The sequence below is a fragment of the Heptranchias perlo genome, chromosome 15 (genome assembly GCF_035084215.1).
Source record: "Heptranchias perlo isolate sHepPer1 chromosome 15, sHepPer1.hap1, whole genome shotgun sequence".
Taxonomy (NCBI): domain Eukaryota; kingdom Metazoa; phylum Chordata; class Chondrichthyes; order Hexanchiformes; family Hexanchidae; genus Heptranchias; species Heptranchias perlo.
In genome coordinates this window covers 34887772-34907156 of record NC_090339.1, presented here as the reverse complement: position 1 = coordinate 34907156, position 19385 = coordinate 34887772, and the positions used below count along the sequence as shown (strand labels likewise).

Here is a 19385-nt window from a genome sequence, read left to right as displayed (position 1 = left end):
CAAAACTGGCCATACCCCCAGGTCAAAATTGCTAGATTCCGCCGATTGTGCTGGTTTGGGAAGGCTAACTGTATTAATAAAACTGCACCAGTGTACCACTCTTAAATACATCAAGGAATATTTTTTAATGGAAAGGAGAAAAAAGAAATGATTATATTCTATTACGTTGCCCGATTGCACTGGTTCATGGAAGATTTTACATTTGTGATTATGCAAGTAAATTTTAGCAGAAACTGTACCTTAACCAGTGCAATTTTGAGCGCGATTTCTTGATTGCAGCCAAAGTGGAAACTCTACCCCCATGGTATTTATACCAAACTTTCAAAAAATTAAATGCTTGGAGTGGAGTCCCTGATTTGTACTAGGAATTTGTACTGTGTTGAATGTTCTTTTCTTGTTCCACGCATACACTTAACTTGGGCAGTGCATAATTTAAGAGAAGAGCTGCAAAAATTGCAGAATTGTCTCATCTGACTGGCATTCTGCAGGATTGCTTTGTCCAACTGCTACTCTGCTAGTCTGTAATGTTCCTTAGCTGAATGTTGCTATCCCTGCTATGTGTGGCAGTGCAGTGTTCCTTGGCTGTGTGTTGCACATTGTGTGGTGCTCCTTGGCTACGTGTTGCAGTGCAGCATGTAATGTTCCTTGGCTGTGTTTTGCAGCATGGTGTGTAACACAATGTTCCTTTGTGTCTGTTGCATCCAAGTGACCAATAACTGCATCCAGGGAGTGAGTTTAATCTGATTGTGATTGATGTAAAATGCAAAATTCTTCGTGTCCTACAGCTTCATTACTGCATTGTTTCATTTTAAACCCACAGATTATAATTAGGACTGAAGTGAACTGAGAGGATGCAATAAATTAATAAGATGCAATATAATTTGAGAACCAATCCTGCTGCAACACCCCCTCATGTTTTCCACATACTCCCTCATTAATATTCATCAAGTCACAGCATCTATAGTAGTTAATGTTATCCCACCTGCTTTTATTTTGCAAGTACAGTATAATACTTCCTAATGGTAACTATAGATAAAATGAAATGTGTGTGACAAAAGCAAAACTGATTTCTGTTGCACGTAATAGAAATAAATGAGCCCATACATAAAGAGCTTCTGCCACCAGCGAAGACATGTTTTCACACAATGTCAGTAAAATGAGAGCAGTCTAAGTGCACCTGGACTTTTCCATCTCCCAATGTTCCAACTCGGAGACACATGCGCATATACCTGCTGATCTGAATTCAGAACTGTTAGATTTCCCGAAAACTCTTGACAAGATTCTATATTGTTGGAGACTTTGCTGTTTTCAATATATACTAATATCTCTCATGACACTACTCCTAGTAAATTGGAGGATATGCTGGTTCTTAAGAATAAGAGCGTTATGCCATGTAATGCACAGTGTACAATCCTGATGCTAAAGTGCAGGTGTGGGTGACATAGTATGTCTCTTTAAAGCCACAAAGTGTTCATTACTGTGCTTTACTGAGTCATTTAGAAGCTAATGTTGGCCTATTATAGAAACATAGAAAATAGGAGCAATAGTAGGCCATTCGGCCCTTCGGGCCTGCTCCACCATTCAAAATGATCATGGCTGATCGTCTAATTCAGTGCCCTGTTCCCACTTTTTCCCTTATATCCTTGTGCAGCCTAACAGAACTCTCGCCAGCTAAGAACTGACATGAGTTCCATTGAGGGGATTGTAAATGTCCCAGATCTACACCGACTAAAAGTAATTGATCCCCTCTGAATTGATTACCTTTCTAAGCCTGGCAGTTAGCTCCCATAGAAACATTATAAAAAGGTGATACCATTTACTCTTCGGCCCTCCCTTGGCCTGTGTTACGCCGTTAGTTTGGTATGATACCACTCTGATTTTCTGGGCGATTGTCATGGCAGGCGCCTTTGCTGCTCCCTTACAGGCACAGGCCACCTGCCCTGATTATGTTAATGACACTATCCCCATGATTTGGGACAGGGTCTACATCCACGGACGTGGTGTGGCCAGGAGTTAAACTCCGCAGCATGTCTGCTGACTGAGAGAGATTTCCAGAATCGTAGGATCTGTACTGTGTCTGTTATCAAACACATTTAATAATTTGAATCACTGTCTGCAATCAGAAATATGTAAAAATGGAATCAGCCACACAAACTGTATAACATAGCACTGTTAAAAATGGCACAGTATTTGACAGCACTTATTTGAAGAAATTTCACTGTACTTCTTGTCTGATAGCGAAAATGGATTTGTAAAAGGCCAATATAATAAACTTCTTTGAGGAAATTACTGTGCACATAGGATATTCAAAAAGCATTTGATAAAGCAGTACATGAAACATTTTTGCGAAGGTTAAAGCTCACAAAATTAAAGAAACAGTCGTGTCGAGGATCAAGGGATAGCTGATGGATGGAGTAAATGGGTGTTTACTCGATTGGCAAGCTGTAGCTAGTGGCATGCCCCAGGGTTCGGTGTAGGGGACTGTCCTCTTCTCCACATATATTTTTGAGGGGTGTAATTAGCAGGGTAGATAAGGGGGAACCAATGGATATAGTATATTTGGATTTTCAAAAGTTATTCGATAAGGTGTCACGCAAGATGTTGTTACACAAGATTAGGGCTCATGGGATTGGGGATGCACATACACAACTCTTTGAAGGTGGCAGGACAAGTCGAGAAGGCTGTTTAAAAAAACATATGGGATTCTGGGCTTTATTAATAGAGGCATAGAGTACAAAAGGAAGGAAGTTATACTAAACCTTTATAAAACACTGGTCAGGCCTCAGCTGGAGTATTGTGTTCAATTCTGGGCACCACACTTTAGGAAGGATGTCAAGGCCTTGGAGAAGGTGCAGAAAAGATTTACTGGAATGGTGCCAAGCATGAGGGACTTCAGTTATGTGGAGAGACTGGAGAAGCTGGGGTTGTTCTCCTTAGAACAGAGAAGGTTAAGGGGAGATTTGATAGAGGTGTTCAAAATCATGGACGGTTTTGACAGGGTAAATAAGGAGACACTTTCCAGTGACAGAAGTGTCGGTAACCAAAGGACACTGATTTAAGGTGATCGGCGAAAGAGCCAGAGGCTACATGAGGAAACATTTTTTTACGCAGCTAGTTGTAGTGATCTGGAATGCACTGCCTGAACGGGTGGTGAAAGCAGATTCAATAGTAATTTGCAAAAGGGAATTGGATAAATACTTTGAAGGGAAAACATTTACAGGGCAATGGGGAAAAAGCAGGGGAATGGGACTAATTGGATAGCTCCTTCAAAGAACTGGCACAGGCACGATGGGCCGAATGGCCGCCTCCTGTGGTGTTTCTACTATGATACTATGATTAGCATGGATTGAGTATTGGTTGACGGACAGAAAACAGGGAGTAGGAATATACGGGTCATTTTCGTGTTGGCAGGTTGTAACTAGTGGGGTGCTGCAAGGATCGGTGCTTGGGCCTCAGCTCTTTACAATCTATATCAGTGACTTAGATGAGGGGACCTAATGCAATGTATCCAAGTTTGCTGACTATACAAAGCTAGGGGGACAGTAAGCTGTGAGGAGGATGCTAAGAGGCTGCAAAGGGATATAGGCAGGTTAAGTGATTGGGCAAGAAGGTGGCAGATGGAATATAATGTGGGGAAATGTGAAATTATCTACTTTGGTAGGAAGAATAGAAAAGCAGAAAATTTTTTAAAAGGTGAGAGACTAGTAAATGTTGGTATACAGAGGGATTTGGGTGTCCTTGTACATGAATCACAGAAAGTTAACAGGCAAGTACAGCAAGCAATTAGGAAAGCAAATGGCTATTATTGCAAGGGGGGTTGGAGTATAAAAGTAAGGCAGTCTTGCTGCAATTATATAGGGCTTTGGTGAGGCCACACCTTGAGTACAGTGTACAATTTTGGTCTCCTTACCTGAGGAAGGATATATTTGCCTTAGAGGGGGTGCAACGAAGGTTCACTAGATTGATTCCTGGGATGAGAGAGTTGTCTTATGAGGAGAGATTGAGTAGAATGGGCCTGTACTCTTTGGAGTTTAGAAGAATGAGAAGTGATCTCATTGAAATGTATAAAATTCTTAGAGGGCTTGACAGGGTAGATGCTGAGAGGCTGTTTCCCCTGGCTGGAGAGTCTAGGACTAGGGGTCATAGTCTCAGCATGAGGGGTCGGTCATTAAGGACTGAGATGAGGAAAGTTTTCTTCACTCAGAGGGTTGTGAATCTTTTGAATTCTCTACCTAGAGGGCTGTGGATGCTCAGTCGATAAGTATATTTAAAACTGAGATCGCTAGATTTTTGCCACTAAGGGATACGGGGATAGGGTGGGTACGTGGACTTGAGGTAGACGATCAACCATGATCTTATTGAATGGCAGAGCCGGCTCGAGGGGCCGTATAGCCTACTCCTGCTCCTATTTCTTATGTTCTTATATATGATTTGGACATGGGCAGAAAGTTGGCTGATAATACCAAACTAGTGGCAAGGCAAACTGCATGAGGGAGACTACAGGAAAATATTGACAGTTGAGTGGCAGATGCAGTTCAACATAGATAAATGTGAAGTTGTACATTTTGGGACTAAGGAATAGCTAATGGCATTGTATCCTAAATAATTATGGTCTTGATGGGGTGGAGGAATGGAGAGATCTAGGGTTGCAATTACAGAGATTTTTAAAAGTGAGACTGCTGATCGTAAAAGGGGAAATGGATTCAGCGTTTTGGAAAAAGGGGCATTAAATTCAAAAACAAGGAAATGACCAAATGGTTTCCTTCCATGTTGAAATTTCTATAATTCTGTTATCATTAATTTTTGTTTTCAGTGACCTCTGTAGATATGGTATCAGCTGTGGGAGCCATCATGTTGACTCTGCCTTGAGCATCAAAATCTTACCTCAGTGATTCTTTCTGTATTTACTAGGCCTGAACCTGTTTACAGCACGGTGATCAAACAGAGTGGCCAAGCTGAGCCACCTCCATCTCCTAAGGGCTATACCAGTATAACTCGTAACATGCATCCTTGTCTCTCATCCGGTCCCACTCGCAACGCTGTCAGCCAGGGAGTTGATATTATCTCCAGCAGGTACTAACACCGCTTCAAAAGCTTCAGCATATGCAACCCGCTTGTGCCTAACAGAGATTGGTGTGCTGATTAATACCTGCGCCATGGCTGCAGTCTAGCCTGCTGTTACCAGCTAGCATGCTTTCACTCTTCAAGTTCTGAACAACAGAGTAAAAATAATTAGATTTAAAAAGATGAGCATTACAGAAATATGGTTTCCAGTCCCAATTAACACCTTTCAACCAAACAACTTGTTGAAATCAATATATTTCCCTTACAGTTTCTAAAGTGGGGGTGCAGCACAAAAATTATCTCCCAACTGGATCACAGAATTAAGGAGCAAGCTGCAATAAAGGCAACATCTGGACATTTGAATTAAGTGGTATATTTCTCACCCACCACCTACTGCAGGGGAAATACATTTAGAAAATATTAGTCATAGATAATGCAATAATCAAATAGGACTTAAACTGATGATATAAAGTTAATTTGAACAAGTCATTGTCACACATCACATGTGATCTCACCTGTGTATGGATTGTGTTGGTAAATCTCAGCATTTCTTTTACTTTCTTCCACTGGAGAGAGAGAACGAAAGAGAATGCTATGGAAGCGGGGGCTCAACCAGTATCCATCATGGTAATGAAAGCTCTTTATTAAAACTATAAACCCATAGTAGTGCTTGAATGCTAAGTTAATGCTGCTACTGTACCATACTCCTGCTTTCACTGTCCAGCAGCAAAAATCATTAGGAAACACATGCAAATCCCACTACCAGGCAGGCTGTGAAGAGTGAAAGAGAAATGAGAAAAACAGGATGTGAAGGTGAGAAAAGTCCAGTAATGCCATTTTTCCAGCTTGCTGGTGTTGCTAATGTTTATGTTTTTAGTGTAAGGTGGTACAGGCATATACAGTTTGCAACCAAAAATCTCATACCCAGGATTTGTCCAACATTGACACCTCAATGGCCCACAATAATTTAATTTCTAAAAGAGCAAATGTTTCCATTGGGACATCTTTTTAAAGAGGGAATCTTACCATGGGCACCCATTGTTACTTTTGAATATTTTGTTCAAACGCTGAATGTTGTTGGCAGCTTGTTTCACAGACTGAAAGCAGCAATCAAACATGGGAGTTTAAAAATTCATATTACTTGGCAGCTGAAATTATTTAAGTCAGATTTAAATTACTGCAAATCCCAAAATAAACTTTCCTTTTTCCTCAAAGTTTCAGCCTTGCAGCTATTGGTGCTAAAGTGAATATGCAGTATAGTGAATAACCATAATTAATCAATGGTCAGCATAGTTTGGAGCTCCAATTAAGAAATGGTCAGCAGGATGCGGAGCTCCTCCTGTTTAATCTCGCTGTTACAAACTATTATAACAATCTCATAATGCAGCTCTATTAGATTCACAGAAGAGCACAGATCTTGAGACGATGAATGCTTAAGCAGAATGACTATCAGCCTTGTAAGCTTCTAATAATAGTTTGAGTGTAATCAGGTTGCAATATACTGGCAGTGTAAAGAGACCAATGAAATGTCCTCACAAAGTGTCCTTCAGCTGCCTCTGATGCTTCCCCCTACCCCTTACCTAATAGGCCAAATCTCTCCCCAGTCCCTCATCTACTCTGGCACTGAACTCCCTCCTTCTCTAGTTTCTTTCCCATCTTCCCTTATGTCCTCTCCAAGCTCACCTTATCATGAGTCTGACCTCCTGTTACCTATACGCCATTACCACTAAACTCCTGACCACCCAACTTCTCTAACTGGCTCCCCTGCTATCTTGCTAGCTGCTATTGTTAATGGTTCCTTCTCCTGAGGTACTGTCCTCCTCCCTTTCAAAACTAGCCTCATCATCCTATATGAAACCTACCCTAGACTTCTCTGTCTGCTAATTATTGCCCTACCTCCAACTTTCCTCTCCAAGGTCATTGAACTTGTTCTTGCCTCCTACATCTGTGCCCATCTCTTCTGCAACTCCCTGTTTGAATCCTTCCAATCAGGTTTCTGCCCTTCCAACAGCACTTAAATGGCCCTTACCAAAGTGACAAATGACATTATTTGTGACTTTGACTGTGAAGCACTTTCTTTCCTTGTCCTCCATGACAGTCAATCGCGGCATTCTCCTCCAACACCCTTTCTCTGTTGTTCAGCTCACTAGGACTTCAGAAGCAAAATACTGCGGATGCTGGAAATCTGAAATAAAAACTGAAAATGCTGGAAATTCTCAGCAAATCAGGCAGCATCTGTGGGGAATGAAACAGAGTTAACATTCAGGTCGAAGACCTTTCGTCAGAACTGGCCAGTTCTGTCCTTCTATTGCGTCTGTGCTGTCAGACTATTTCCATCTTGGGTGAGGTTCAGTTTTCTCCAGCTAAATATCGAGATGACCAAAGCCATAGTTTTTAGCCATCACCACAAACTCCATACCCTTGAAACTGACTCCATGCCCCAGGCTAAACCAGAGAGTTTGCAACCTCAGCTCCTGTTAAACCCCAAGGCAAGCTTCTGAAAGAAATAATAAAGGATTTGCATTGATATAGAAATTGCATTTGTAATCTTTTTTCAATGAACCTTAACGTACAACCTTAAAGAACTCCATTAAAATAGGAAAAACCATAGGAACCCTTTAAGAACTTAGCATCAGATGAGAGTTACATTAGCCATTTGGGCTTCCTCCTGACCACTATATCCTCCTTCTGGAAGCATACCTCAGTTTGCTGTTTGTGGGACCTTGCTGTGTGTAAATTGGCTGCTGTGTTTCCTACATTACAACAGTGACTCCACTTCAAAAGTACTTCATTGGCTGTAAAGCATTTTGGGATGTCCTGAGGTCATGAAAGGCACTATATAAATGCAAATTATTTCTTTCTTTCTTATTAGTAGCAATTCACTCTGTTACTGGCATACCAGGAAAAGCTTATAATCACAGTATAACATGTTCCCTTTCAAATCTGAATTGTATCTTTTAATGCAAGTTTTCAAACAGTTTTTTATATTTTACCAAATCCCAGATGTTAACTCCTGGTCTCAAAATAGCTTTTCTTCTTTTCACATTATGAGGATGGTCAAGAGCTGTGTTGCTTTGAGCACTCCCCATGCTGGTCGATGAAGGCATCCAGTTTCAAGATCTACACATCTTGTTACATTCTGCTCCCAGTAAAAAAAATAACTTGCATTTATATGTCAGGTTATCATTTCCTCAAGACATATGCAATGAAATACTTTTGAAGTGTAGTCAATTTTGTTATGTATGCAAATATTGCAGCCAACTCACACACAAAAAGATCTCACAGACAGCAAATGAAATAAATGATTAGTTAATCTATTTTTGGTGGTATTGATTAAGGTAGGAATGTTGGTCAGAAAACCAGGAGAACTATTAACAGTGCAGCATGAGTTAAGACTACTTCAAAATTCCTTCTGACTGACAAATTATTTTGAGACTAATCTAGGAGCCAGTGCCTGCATACCTGTGATAAGATGGCAGTGAAAACAGGTGACTGGAAGTTGGGGCTGAATGAACAGACTCAATGATGCTGCATTTGGAATGATACCAGTATTGCATGTGTAGAACTGTTTGATCCACAAGGAATGCACCACTTCACCCATTTTGTTAAATATTCAGGCTTGGAACACTTAAAATGCCTGTGATTTGGTTCCAAGCAATTTGTACTGGATTCCATTGACCATGCATGTGATGAATTTTGTCACCTGGGGGGAGCAGGACTACAACCCAGTGTTGGAGGGAAGCTGTATGACCTCACAATGAAAGCGTCTACTATCAATTAAGCACAGAGCAGCATTGCTATAAGAATCGTGGCAAAATCTCCAGCTTACATATATGCTGTCCCAAAAAAGCACTTTCTAGTGTGAGTCTTCCTCATGCAAATTGAGCAGAATAGTATTTTTTTGAACAGCTGCTAGTAATCAGTGCAAACTACTCAACGAGGAATCTTCAGTCAGTGTGACCATCTCCTCTAATGTTAAAGTGTCTTCTGTCAATAATGAAAATGGCGTTAAGCTATAAGCAAATAAGCTATTGGATTAAAATTCAGATCAGAAGAGGTTGTATTGTTATAGAATCATAGAATCTTACAGCACAGAAAGAGGCCATTCAGTCCATCATGCATTTGTTGGCTCTTTGAAAGAGCTGTCCAATTTAGTCCCATAACCCTGCAAATTAGTCCACTTCAACTACATGTCCAATTGCCTTTTGAATGTTCCAATGGAATCTACTCCCACCACCCCTTTTCCGTAGTGTGTTCTAGATCTTAACAGCCCTTAGTGTGAAAAAATTTCTCCTCATTTCCCCTCTAGTTCTTTTGCCAATTATTTTAAATCTATAACCTCTGGTTACTGCCCCACTTGAAAGAGGAAACAGTTTCTCCCTGCTTTCTCTGTCAAAACTCCCCATAATTTTGAATACCTCTTGTAGGTCTCTCCTTAGTCTTCTCTCCAATCTCTCCACATAACTGAAGTCCCTCATCCCTGGTATCATCCTGGTAAACCTCCTTTGTACCCTCTCCAAGGCCTTGGCATCCTTCCTAAAATATGGTACCCAGAATTGTACCCAATACTCCAGCTGAGGGCCAACCAGTTTTTTGTAAATGTTTTTGTATTCAATGCCCCATTTACAAAGCCAAATATCCCATACGCTTTCTTAACCACCTTATCAACTTGCCCTACCACCTTCAAAGATTTGTGAATATGCACCCCAGGTCCCTCTGCTGTTGCACCCGCTTCAAAATAGCACTATTTAGATTATACAGCCTCTCTGTGTTGTTCCTCCAAAGTGCATTACTTCACACTTATCTGCATTAAATTGCATCTGCCATGTGTCAGCCCATATCACCAATCTCACTGTGTCCTCCTGGTGTCTGCTACTATCGTCCTCACTATTTACTCCATTGCCAAGTTTTAGATTATCTGCAAAATTGTACTTCCTATACCAAAGTCCAGCTCATTTATATATAACATGAAAAGCAATGGTCCTAATATCGATACCTTGGGGACCCCACTGCATACTTCTCTCCAGTCAGAAAAACATCCATTCACCACTACTGTCTGCCTCCTATCCCTTAGCCAATTACGTACCCGAGTTATCACCGTCCTTTTAATCCCATGTGCTTCTATTTTCCGAATAAGTCTATTATGTGGTACTTTATCAAATGCCTTTTGAAAGTCCATATATACAACATCTACTGCACTACCTTCATCAACCCTCTGTGAGACTTCATCAAAGAGCTCAATCAGATTAGTCAGACACAATTGGCCTTAAATCCGTGCTGGCTGTCACTTATTAACCCATGCTTCTCCAAGTGAGAATTAATTTTGTCCTTGACAATGGCCTCTAGTAGTTTTCCCATCACTGACCTGAGACTGACTGGCCTATAGTTACCAGATTTATCCCTCTCCCCTGTTTTGAAATCCTCCAGTCCTCTGGCACCACTCCCATATCCAAGGATTGTTGAAAGATTATGGTCGGAGCAACCTAAGATGCATCCCATCTGGACCGGGTGACTCGTTAACTTTGAGTGATGCCAGCCTATTTTGCACCTCTTTTCTATCTATTTTTATCCTATCCGCTATCTCTACTCCCTCCTCCTCTACTGTAACATTAACTTTATCCTCTTCTTTTGTAAAAGATGCAAAATATTCATTCAGTTCCTCAGCCATGCCTTCTGCCTTCACAAGATTTCCTTTTTTGTCCCTAATTGGCCCCACCATTCCTTTAACTATCCTTTTACTTTTTATATGTTTATAAAAGATTTTTGGGTTCCCTTTTACGTTACCCGCTAATCTTTTCTCACATTCTCTCTTTGCCCTTTTTTCAATTTCCCCCTGCACACTGTATTCTGCCTGGTTTTCTACTGTAATCTGTATCTGACATTTGTCATAAACCTTTTCTGTTTTATTTTAACCTCTATTTCCTTTGTCATCCAGGGAGCTCCAGCTTTGGATGCCCTATCATTTCTCCTTATGGGAATATGCTTGGTTTGTACCCAAACTATCTCCACCTTGAAGGCCTGCCATTACTCATTTACTGTTTTCTTGGCCAATCTTTGTTTCCAGTCCACCTGTGCTAGATCCCTTCTCAAATCACTGAAATTGGCTCTCTTCCAGTTGGGTATTTTCACCGTTGCTTTTTCTTTGCCCCTTTCCATAACTACTTTAAACCTAATTATATCATGATCGCTATTACGCAGATGTTCTTCTACTGAATCACACTCCACTTGCCCTGCTTCATTCCCTAGAATTAGATCCAGCACTGCCTCCTTCCTCGTTGGGCTAGAAACATACTGTTTCTCCTGTACGCATTATACGAATTCTTCACCCCCCTTGCCCTTTACATTTTTTTTTCCCCTGTCTATATGGGGTAATTGAAGTCCCCTACTATTACTGCTCTATTGTTTTTACATTTCTCTGAAATTTGCCTACAGACTTGCTCCTCTATCTCCTTCTCACTATTTGGGGTCTATAGTAAACACTCAGCAATGTAACCGATCCTTTCCTGTTCCTTAACTCGAACCAAATAGATCCAGCCTTTGAACGCTCTAGTATATCGTCCCTCTGTAGAACTGCAATATTATCCTTAATCAATACTGCCACTCCCCCTCCTTTCTTTTTTACTTCCCTATCCCTCCAGATTAGATGATCCATCTCGGCCTCCTCCCGATATCCCCTTCATCACAGAAGCCAGTCTTCAGCCAATTCGATTCACTCCACGTGATATTAAGAAACAGCTGAGTGCACTGGATACAGCAAAGGCTATGGGCCCCGACAACATCCCAGCTGTAGTGCTGAAGACTTGTGCGGCTAGTTCTGGAGCACCTCTAGCCAAACTGTCCCAGTACAGCTACAACACTGGCATCCACCCGACAATGTGGAAAATTGCCCAGGTATGTCCTGTCCACAAAAAGCAGGACAAATCCAATCCAGCCAATTACCGCCCCATCAGTCTACTCTCAATCATCAGCAAAATGATGGAAGGTGTCGTCGATAGTGCTATCAAGCAGCATTTACTCACCAATAACCTGCTCACCGATGCTCAGTTTGGGTTCCGCCAGGACCACTCGGCTCCTGACCTCATTACAGCTTTGGTCCAAACATGGACAAAAGAGCTGAATTCCAGAGGTGAGATGAGAGTGACTGCCCTTGACATCAAGACAGCATTTGACCGAGTGTGGCACCAAGGAGCCCTAGTAAAATTGAAGTCAATGGGAATCAGGGGGAAAACTCTCCAGTGGCTGGAGTCATACCTAGCACAAAGGAAGATGGTAGTGGTTGTTGGAGGCCAATCATCTCGGCCCCAGGACATTGCTGCAGGAGTTCCTCAGGGCAGTGTCCTAGGCCCAACCATCTTCAGCTGCTCCATCAGGTCAGAAATGGGGATGTTCACTGCCGATTACACAGTGTTCAGTTCCATTCGCAACCCCCTCAGATAATGAAGCAGTCCGAGCCCGCATGCAGCAAGACCTGGACAATATCCAGGCTTGGGCTGATAAGTGGCAAGTAACATTTGCGCTACACAAGTGCCAGGCAATGACCTTCTCCAACAAGAGAGAATCTAACCACCTCCCCTTGACATTCAACGGCATTGCCATCCCCGAATCCCCCACCATCAACATCCTGGGGGTCACCATTGACCAGGAACTTAACTGGACCAGCCACATAAATACTGTGGCTACAAGAGCAGGTCAGAGGCTGGGTATTCTGCAGCGAGTGACTCACCTCCTGACTCCCCAAAGCCTTTCCACCATCTACAAGGCACAAGTCAGGAGTGTGATGGAATACTCTCCACTTGCCAGGATGAGTGCAGCGCCAACAACACTCAAGAAGCTTGACACCATCCAAGACAAAACAGCCCGCTTGATTGGCACCCCATCCACCACCCTAAACATTCACTCCCTTCACCACCGGCGCACCGTGGCTGCAGCGTGTACCATCCACAGGATGCACTGCAGCAACGTGCCAAGGCTTCTTTGACAGCACCTCCCAAACCCACGTCCTCTACAACCTAGGAGGACAAGGGCAGGAGGCACTTGGGAACAACACCACCTGCACGGTCCCCTCCACACCACCCCGACTTGGAAATATATCACCGTTCCTTCATCGTCGCTGGGTCAAAATCCTGGAACTCCCTTCCTAACAGCACTGTGGGAGAACTTCACCACACGGACTGCAGCGGTTCAAGAAGGCGGCTCGCCACCACCTTCTTAAGGGCAATTAGGGATGGGCAATAAATGCTGGCCTTGCCAGCGATGCCCACATCCCCATGAACGAATAAAAAAAAACATTGTAGCCAAGAATGTTTAGTTCCCATTCCTGCCCATGTTTAAACCAGGTCTACAAAATAGCTACTATATCATAACCCCCTGTGGCAACTTGTGCCAGCAGATCATCAATCTTATTTGTAACACTCGCATTAACACACGTGCATTCCAACACCGTGCTAGTCTGCTTTGCTTTTTTCCTCCAATTCCTGCTTTTTCTACACTCTTTATTCTGTTGCTGTTTGTCCCTCCTAGTTTTCTATGCACCTTGTCTATCCTCTCTGCTGCTATGTCCTGGCTCCCCTCCCCTGCCAAATCAGTTCAAACTCTCCCCCACAGCACTAGTTAACCTCCCCACGAGGACATTGGTTCCAGCCCTGATCAGGTGCAACCCGTGTGGCTTGTACAGGTCCCTCCTGCCCCAGAACTGGTCCCAAGGCCACAGAAATCTGAAGCCCTCCCTCCTGCACCACTTCTCCAGCCACGCATTCACCTGCAGCATCTTTCTGCTTCTGTACTCACTAGCATGTGGCACTGAGAGTAATCCAGAGATTACCACCTTTTGAGGTCCTGTTCTTTAATTATTTTCCTAGCTCCTGAAACTCTGCCTGTAGGACATGAACCCTTCTCCTACCTATGTCATTGGTTCCAAAATGGACCACGACTTCTGTTGCCACATAAGGTGTTGGCAGACTCATTTGGAATACTGTATGTAGTCTAATTACCTAATCATAGGAAAGATATTGACTTTGAAACAGTGACAGGCAAGCAACAAACAAAATTCCATCCAAACATTTCTCACTTACAATCCAAATTATTCACACTGAGACTCTCAGGAGGGTTCCAGTTCATTGGCAGTGAGGGCATGTGTGGTTCCAATTCCCTGGGCATGAGTATGGATATGGCTCTGTCTACGTGGCAGTGATCTTGGATGTGTTGTTGGTTCCTTGAAGCAGTAGTGGAGATGCTTCACAACTGCATCACACTAATGATTTGGTTCAGGCTATTTGTATTTTGGATGGTTTACAGCCGAGATGAATCCCAATATTCTATCTGAATTTCACGACTGTAACACTTGACTTTTTCAGATAAATCACAACAATGGTGCGTGAACATTCATGATTGTTTATGCTTGTTTTGTTGGAAACAACAACAACTTGCATTTATATAGTGCCTGTAACACAGTAAAACGTCCCAAGGCACTTCACAGGAGTGATTTTCAAACAAAATTTGACACTGAGCCACGTAAGGAGATATTAGGACAGGTGACCAAAAGCTTGGTCAAAGAGGTAGGTTTTAAGGAGCGTCTTAAAGGAGGAGAGAGAGGAAGAGATTTAAGGAGAGAATTCCAGAGCTTAGGGCCTAGGCAGCTGAAGGCATGGCCACCAATGGTGAAGCAATTAAAATCGGGGATGTACAAGAGGCAAGAATTGGAGGAGCGCAGAGATCTCTGAGGGTTGTAGGGCTGGAGGAGGTTACAGAGATAGGAAGGGGCGAGGCTATGGACGGATTTGAAAACCAGGATGAGAATTTTAAAATGGAGGCATTCCTGGACCGAGGACCAATGCACGTCAGCTAGCACAGGGGTGATGGGTGAACGGGACTTGGTGCGCGTTAGGATATGGGCAGCAGAGTTTTGGATGAGCTCAAGTTTATGGAGGGTGGAAGATGGGAGGCCAGCCAGGAGAGGATTGGAATAGTCAAGTCTAGAGGTAACAAAGACATGGATGAGGGTTTCAAGAGCAGATGAGCTGAGGCAGGGATGGAGATGCGATGTTACGGAATTGGAAGTAGGCGATCTTGATGATGGAGCGGATATGTGGTCGGAAACTCATCTCAGGGTCAGATAGGATGCCAAGGTTGCGAGCGGTCTGGTTCAGCCTCAGACAGTGACCAGGGAAAGGGATGGAGTCGGTGGTTAGGGAACGCAGTTTGTGGCGGGGATCAAAGACAATGGCTTCGGTCTTCCCAATATTTAGTTGGAGGAAATTTTTGCTCATCCAGTACTAGATGTCAAACAAGCAGTGTGACGAATCAGAGACAGTGGAGGGGTAGAGGGAGGTGGTGGTGAGGGGGAGCTGGTTGTCATCAGCGTACATATGGAACCTGACGTGTTTTCGGATGATGTTGTCGATGTAGATGAGAAATAGGAGGGGGCCGAGGATAGATCCTTGGGGGACTCCAGAGATAATGGTGCAGGAGCAGGAATAAAAGCCATTGCAGGTGATTCTCTGGCTACGACTGGATAGATAAGAATAGAAGCAGGCTAGCTCAGTCCCACCCGGCTGGACGACGGAGGAGATGCGTTGGAGGATGGTGTGGTCAACCATGTCAAAGGCTGCAGACAGGGGGAGAAGGATGAGGAGGGATAGTTTACCATGGTCACAGTCACATAGGATGTTGTTTATGACTTTGATAAGGGCTGTTTCAGTACTGTGGCAAGGGCAGAAACCTGATTGGAGGGATTCAGACATGGCGTTGTGGGAAAGATTGGCTTGGATTTGGGAGGTGACAACATGTTCAAGGACTTTGGAATGGGAGGTTGGTGATGGGGCGGTAGTTTGCAAAAACAGACGGGTTAAGGGTGAGCTTTTTAAGGCGGGGGGGGTGATGAGAGCAGATTTGAAGGGGAGGGGGTCAGTACCTGAGGAGAGGGAACTGTTAACAATATCACCTAACATCAGCCAGGAAGGGAAGTTGGGTGGTCAGCAGTTTGGTGGGAATACGGTCGAGGGAGCATGGGGTGGGTCTCATGGTCAAGATGAGCTCGGAGAGGGCATGTGGGGAGGTAGGAGAGAAACTAGAGAATGATGCAAGTTCAGGGCTGGGGCAGGCGGGAACCATAGGGGATGTTTGGCTTGGTAGGCAGAGGCAGCTGAATGGATGGTCTCAATCTTAGTGACAAAGTAGTCCATGAGCTCCTCGAACTTGTTGGAGGTGAGGGTGGAGGAGGCAGGGGTGAGGGGTTTAAGAAGATGGTTTGTAGTGGAGAAGGGAAGTCGGGGATTATCTTTGCATTCCAGGATGATCCTGGAATAGTGAGCAGTTTTGGCAGAGGAGAGCAGGACCCGATAGTGCTCTATGTGGTCCAGTCAAATCTGGCAGTGAATGGGCTATCCAGTTGAATTCCATAAACATTCACGTCTGCATCTCTTGGACTTAAGGGAGTGGAGATGATGGCCGTACCATCAGGGTGAGAGAGAGTAATGGTTTTAAAGGGGACAAGGGCATCAAAGGTGGAGGTGAGGGTATGATTAAGCAGATTGGTAGCTGCAGAAATGTCATAGTGAATGGAGGGCCAAAGGCGAGATAGTTAGGAATTTGAAAGTGCCATTGTAAGTGACTTAGGGGAGAGTTTTATCCAGGGGGAAGGAAGAGGGGTTTGAAGGGGAATGTGGGTGGAGAGGGATAAAAGGAAGTGATCAGAGATGACCTTATCCATGATTGACACTGGGATTGACGATGGGAGTAGAGAGACCATGTGAAATGGCAAGGTCGAGGGGTTGGCCGTGAATATGGGTAGGGGAGTTTATATGGAGGGAGAGATTACGGGAGGATAGTAGGGCAGTGAACTCAGAGGAGAAAGGTACAATGAGTTGAGATGGAGATTGAAATCACTGAAGATGAGAAGTCGCTCGTTGCGGAGGCTGAGGGAGGAAAGCAGTGAAGATATCTTGGTGAGAAACTTGGCGTGGTAATTGGGTGGGCGGTAGAGAACGAGGATTTTAAAGGAGAGGTGAAAAGGGTGGAAGAAGGTGAGATGCTCAAAGGAGGTGAAGGTGCCAGAGGAGCAGGGCGACAGACCAAGGAGTAATTTGGTTTGCACGGGAATGGGAAAGGGTATTTGTGAATTTTGGACCCTCATCAGACTTTTGCTTTTAATGATAAATAAATTGTTATGGAAGGTTAGGAATTTAAATTATGCGGAGCATTCTAGTTCCTACAAATCTTGTACAGCTATAATATGATCAGACATTACGGAAGGTCTTTCTGGTTAGTTAGTTCCGAACAGCTGTCTGTACACTGCTGTGTCCTCCTCAGTGTCCAAGTACCTCTGTCTCAGGGGGTTCAGGTTTTAATCCTGTCCCCTCCTCAGGAATCTCAATTCCAGGCCTTCCTGAGGACCAAAATTGTGAAGGACACAACGGGCCACAAGTCCCAAGGCAACATTGTGAGCATACTGGAGGGAGCCCCGGGACCTATCTAGGCATGCCAACGGTCTGTTCAATTCTCAGCAGTCACACCGTCACTTCTGTGTTAGAATGTCCTGGGTTCAAGCCTCATTCCACGATTGAGCACATTATCCAGGCTGACATATTAGTGGAGTACCAAGTGAATGCTGTGCTGCCAGAAGTGTTGTCGTTCAGATGAAACATTAAATCGAGGCCCCATCAGCCTACTCCAGTGGACGTAAAAGATCCAATGGTACTATTCAAAAAAGAGCAGGGGAGTTCTCCCAATGTCCTGGGCAACATTTATATCACAGCCAACACCAATAAACCAGATCATCTGTTTATTTATTTATTTCCTTTTTTGTGGGATCTTGCTGTATGCAAATTGGCTTCCACGTTTGCCCACATAACAACAATGGCTACCTTTGAAAAGTAATTAATTGGCTGTCACATGCTTTGGGGAATTCTGAGGTTGTGAAAGTTGCCGTAGTTGTTCGTTCTTAATTCCAGAACAGATGTGAGCCCAGCTTCACTGGTGGTCCTTCTCTATAGTGTTAGCAGCAATGAAAGTATTGGATACCTCTTGTCTCGAAGAAGCCAGCCAGCGTCATGCTCTTGATTTTGAAGGATTGTAAGGACACTGGAGTGCAATGGGATAGAAGGATCATGTCAGCTCCCTGTGTACTGGACATTCATGTGCAGAGACCTGCGCCTGTAGTCGGGCATTAATTGGTCATTGAGGGAGTGAAATCCCTTTTTTTCGATGTAATAGTGCAGGTTGACGGTCAGGGCTCATATGGTCACTTGAGTGCAATCTATAGCTCCAAACACTCATAGAAATCCTGCGATCTGATAAAAAGTAATGGCCTGCTCAACCATTTGTTTTGCTTCTGCATCATATGTAGTCAACTTGGCTGCCCTGGCAAACTTGCCTTATGCAAGAATGGAAAGCAAACTGTCTGACATGGAAGAATTTACCTGTTGCCCCTTGTAATAATCCACTAGCCAGGAAATGAAGTGCTGTAGTGACTTTCTAATCCAATGTAAAAGCAATCCTGGTTCACGATGAAGTTTGCAGATCTACCTGCAGGATGCAGCAAAGTTGTTTCAGGGCTTCTGCACTAAACCACTTGTGTATATCTCCAGGGATATAATCAAATAAGATTTTGTGAGTCTATGTACCCAGGTGGCGGAGTATTTGAGAGAGGATTTGGAATTCCTGCTGTATAAGGCTGGCCTCTTGGGTTCTTTGCAGTTCCTCTTCTTTCTCCTCCAAAGTACATATCACAAAGAGGGCAGTCCGCATTGGGAAGCCTATACAGTGTATTTTAGGAATATTTTGCAAATATAAAATATAGATAGAGACTCCCAAATGAACTTAGGAGCCTCAAAAATAAAAACAAAAAAAATTGACAAAAGCCCAATCAAAAGTAAAATTTTAAGTCTCTATAAAAGTACAATGAAACATAGTAAATCACCTTTTAAGATTACATCAGCCTTCCTCAGCTGTTGTACTAAGTTTCTGCTTTTATTTTATAGTGGCTTGTCAGACAAGTGGTTCTTAGAGCATAAATGATGGAATTTAGGACATGACATCATCCTGGCCTAAACTAGTCATTTGCATGGCTCCACTCTTGCTAGAGGTGGTTACATCTCACACCCTCTTTCAATTCCGGAAGAATTAAGTGGGGCATGACTTAAATGGGGTGTAAGTCCCAAATCCTGCCCCTGCCCTTGATAGATCTGCCACATCAAACTATTACATAGGAACAGGATTAGGCCATTTAGTCCCTTGAGCCTGTCCCACCATTCAATTAGATCATGGCTGATCTGTATCTTAACTCCATCTACCTGCCTTGGTTCCATAACCCTTAATACACTTAC

The 19385-nt window shown here is 43.4% G+C and overlaps 1 protein-coding gene across 1 annotated transcript in view; it reads left to right on the top strand.

Moving 5' to 3' along the window:
* LOC137332794 (disks large homolog 3-like) overlaps nucleotides 1-5080 on the top strand; it is a 43286-nt gene extending 38206 nt beyond the window's left edge. The window contains exon 7 of the mRNA XM_067996731.1: nucleotides 4912-5080. Coding sequence (XP_067852832.1) covers nucleotides 4912-5080 — 169 coding nt within the window. The remainder of the gene's footprint in view (nucleotides 1-4911) is intronic.
* The last annotated feature ends 14305 nt before the right edge of the window (nucleotides 5081-19385 follow it).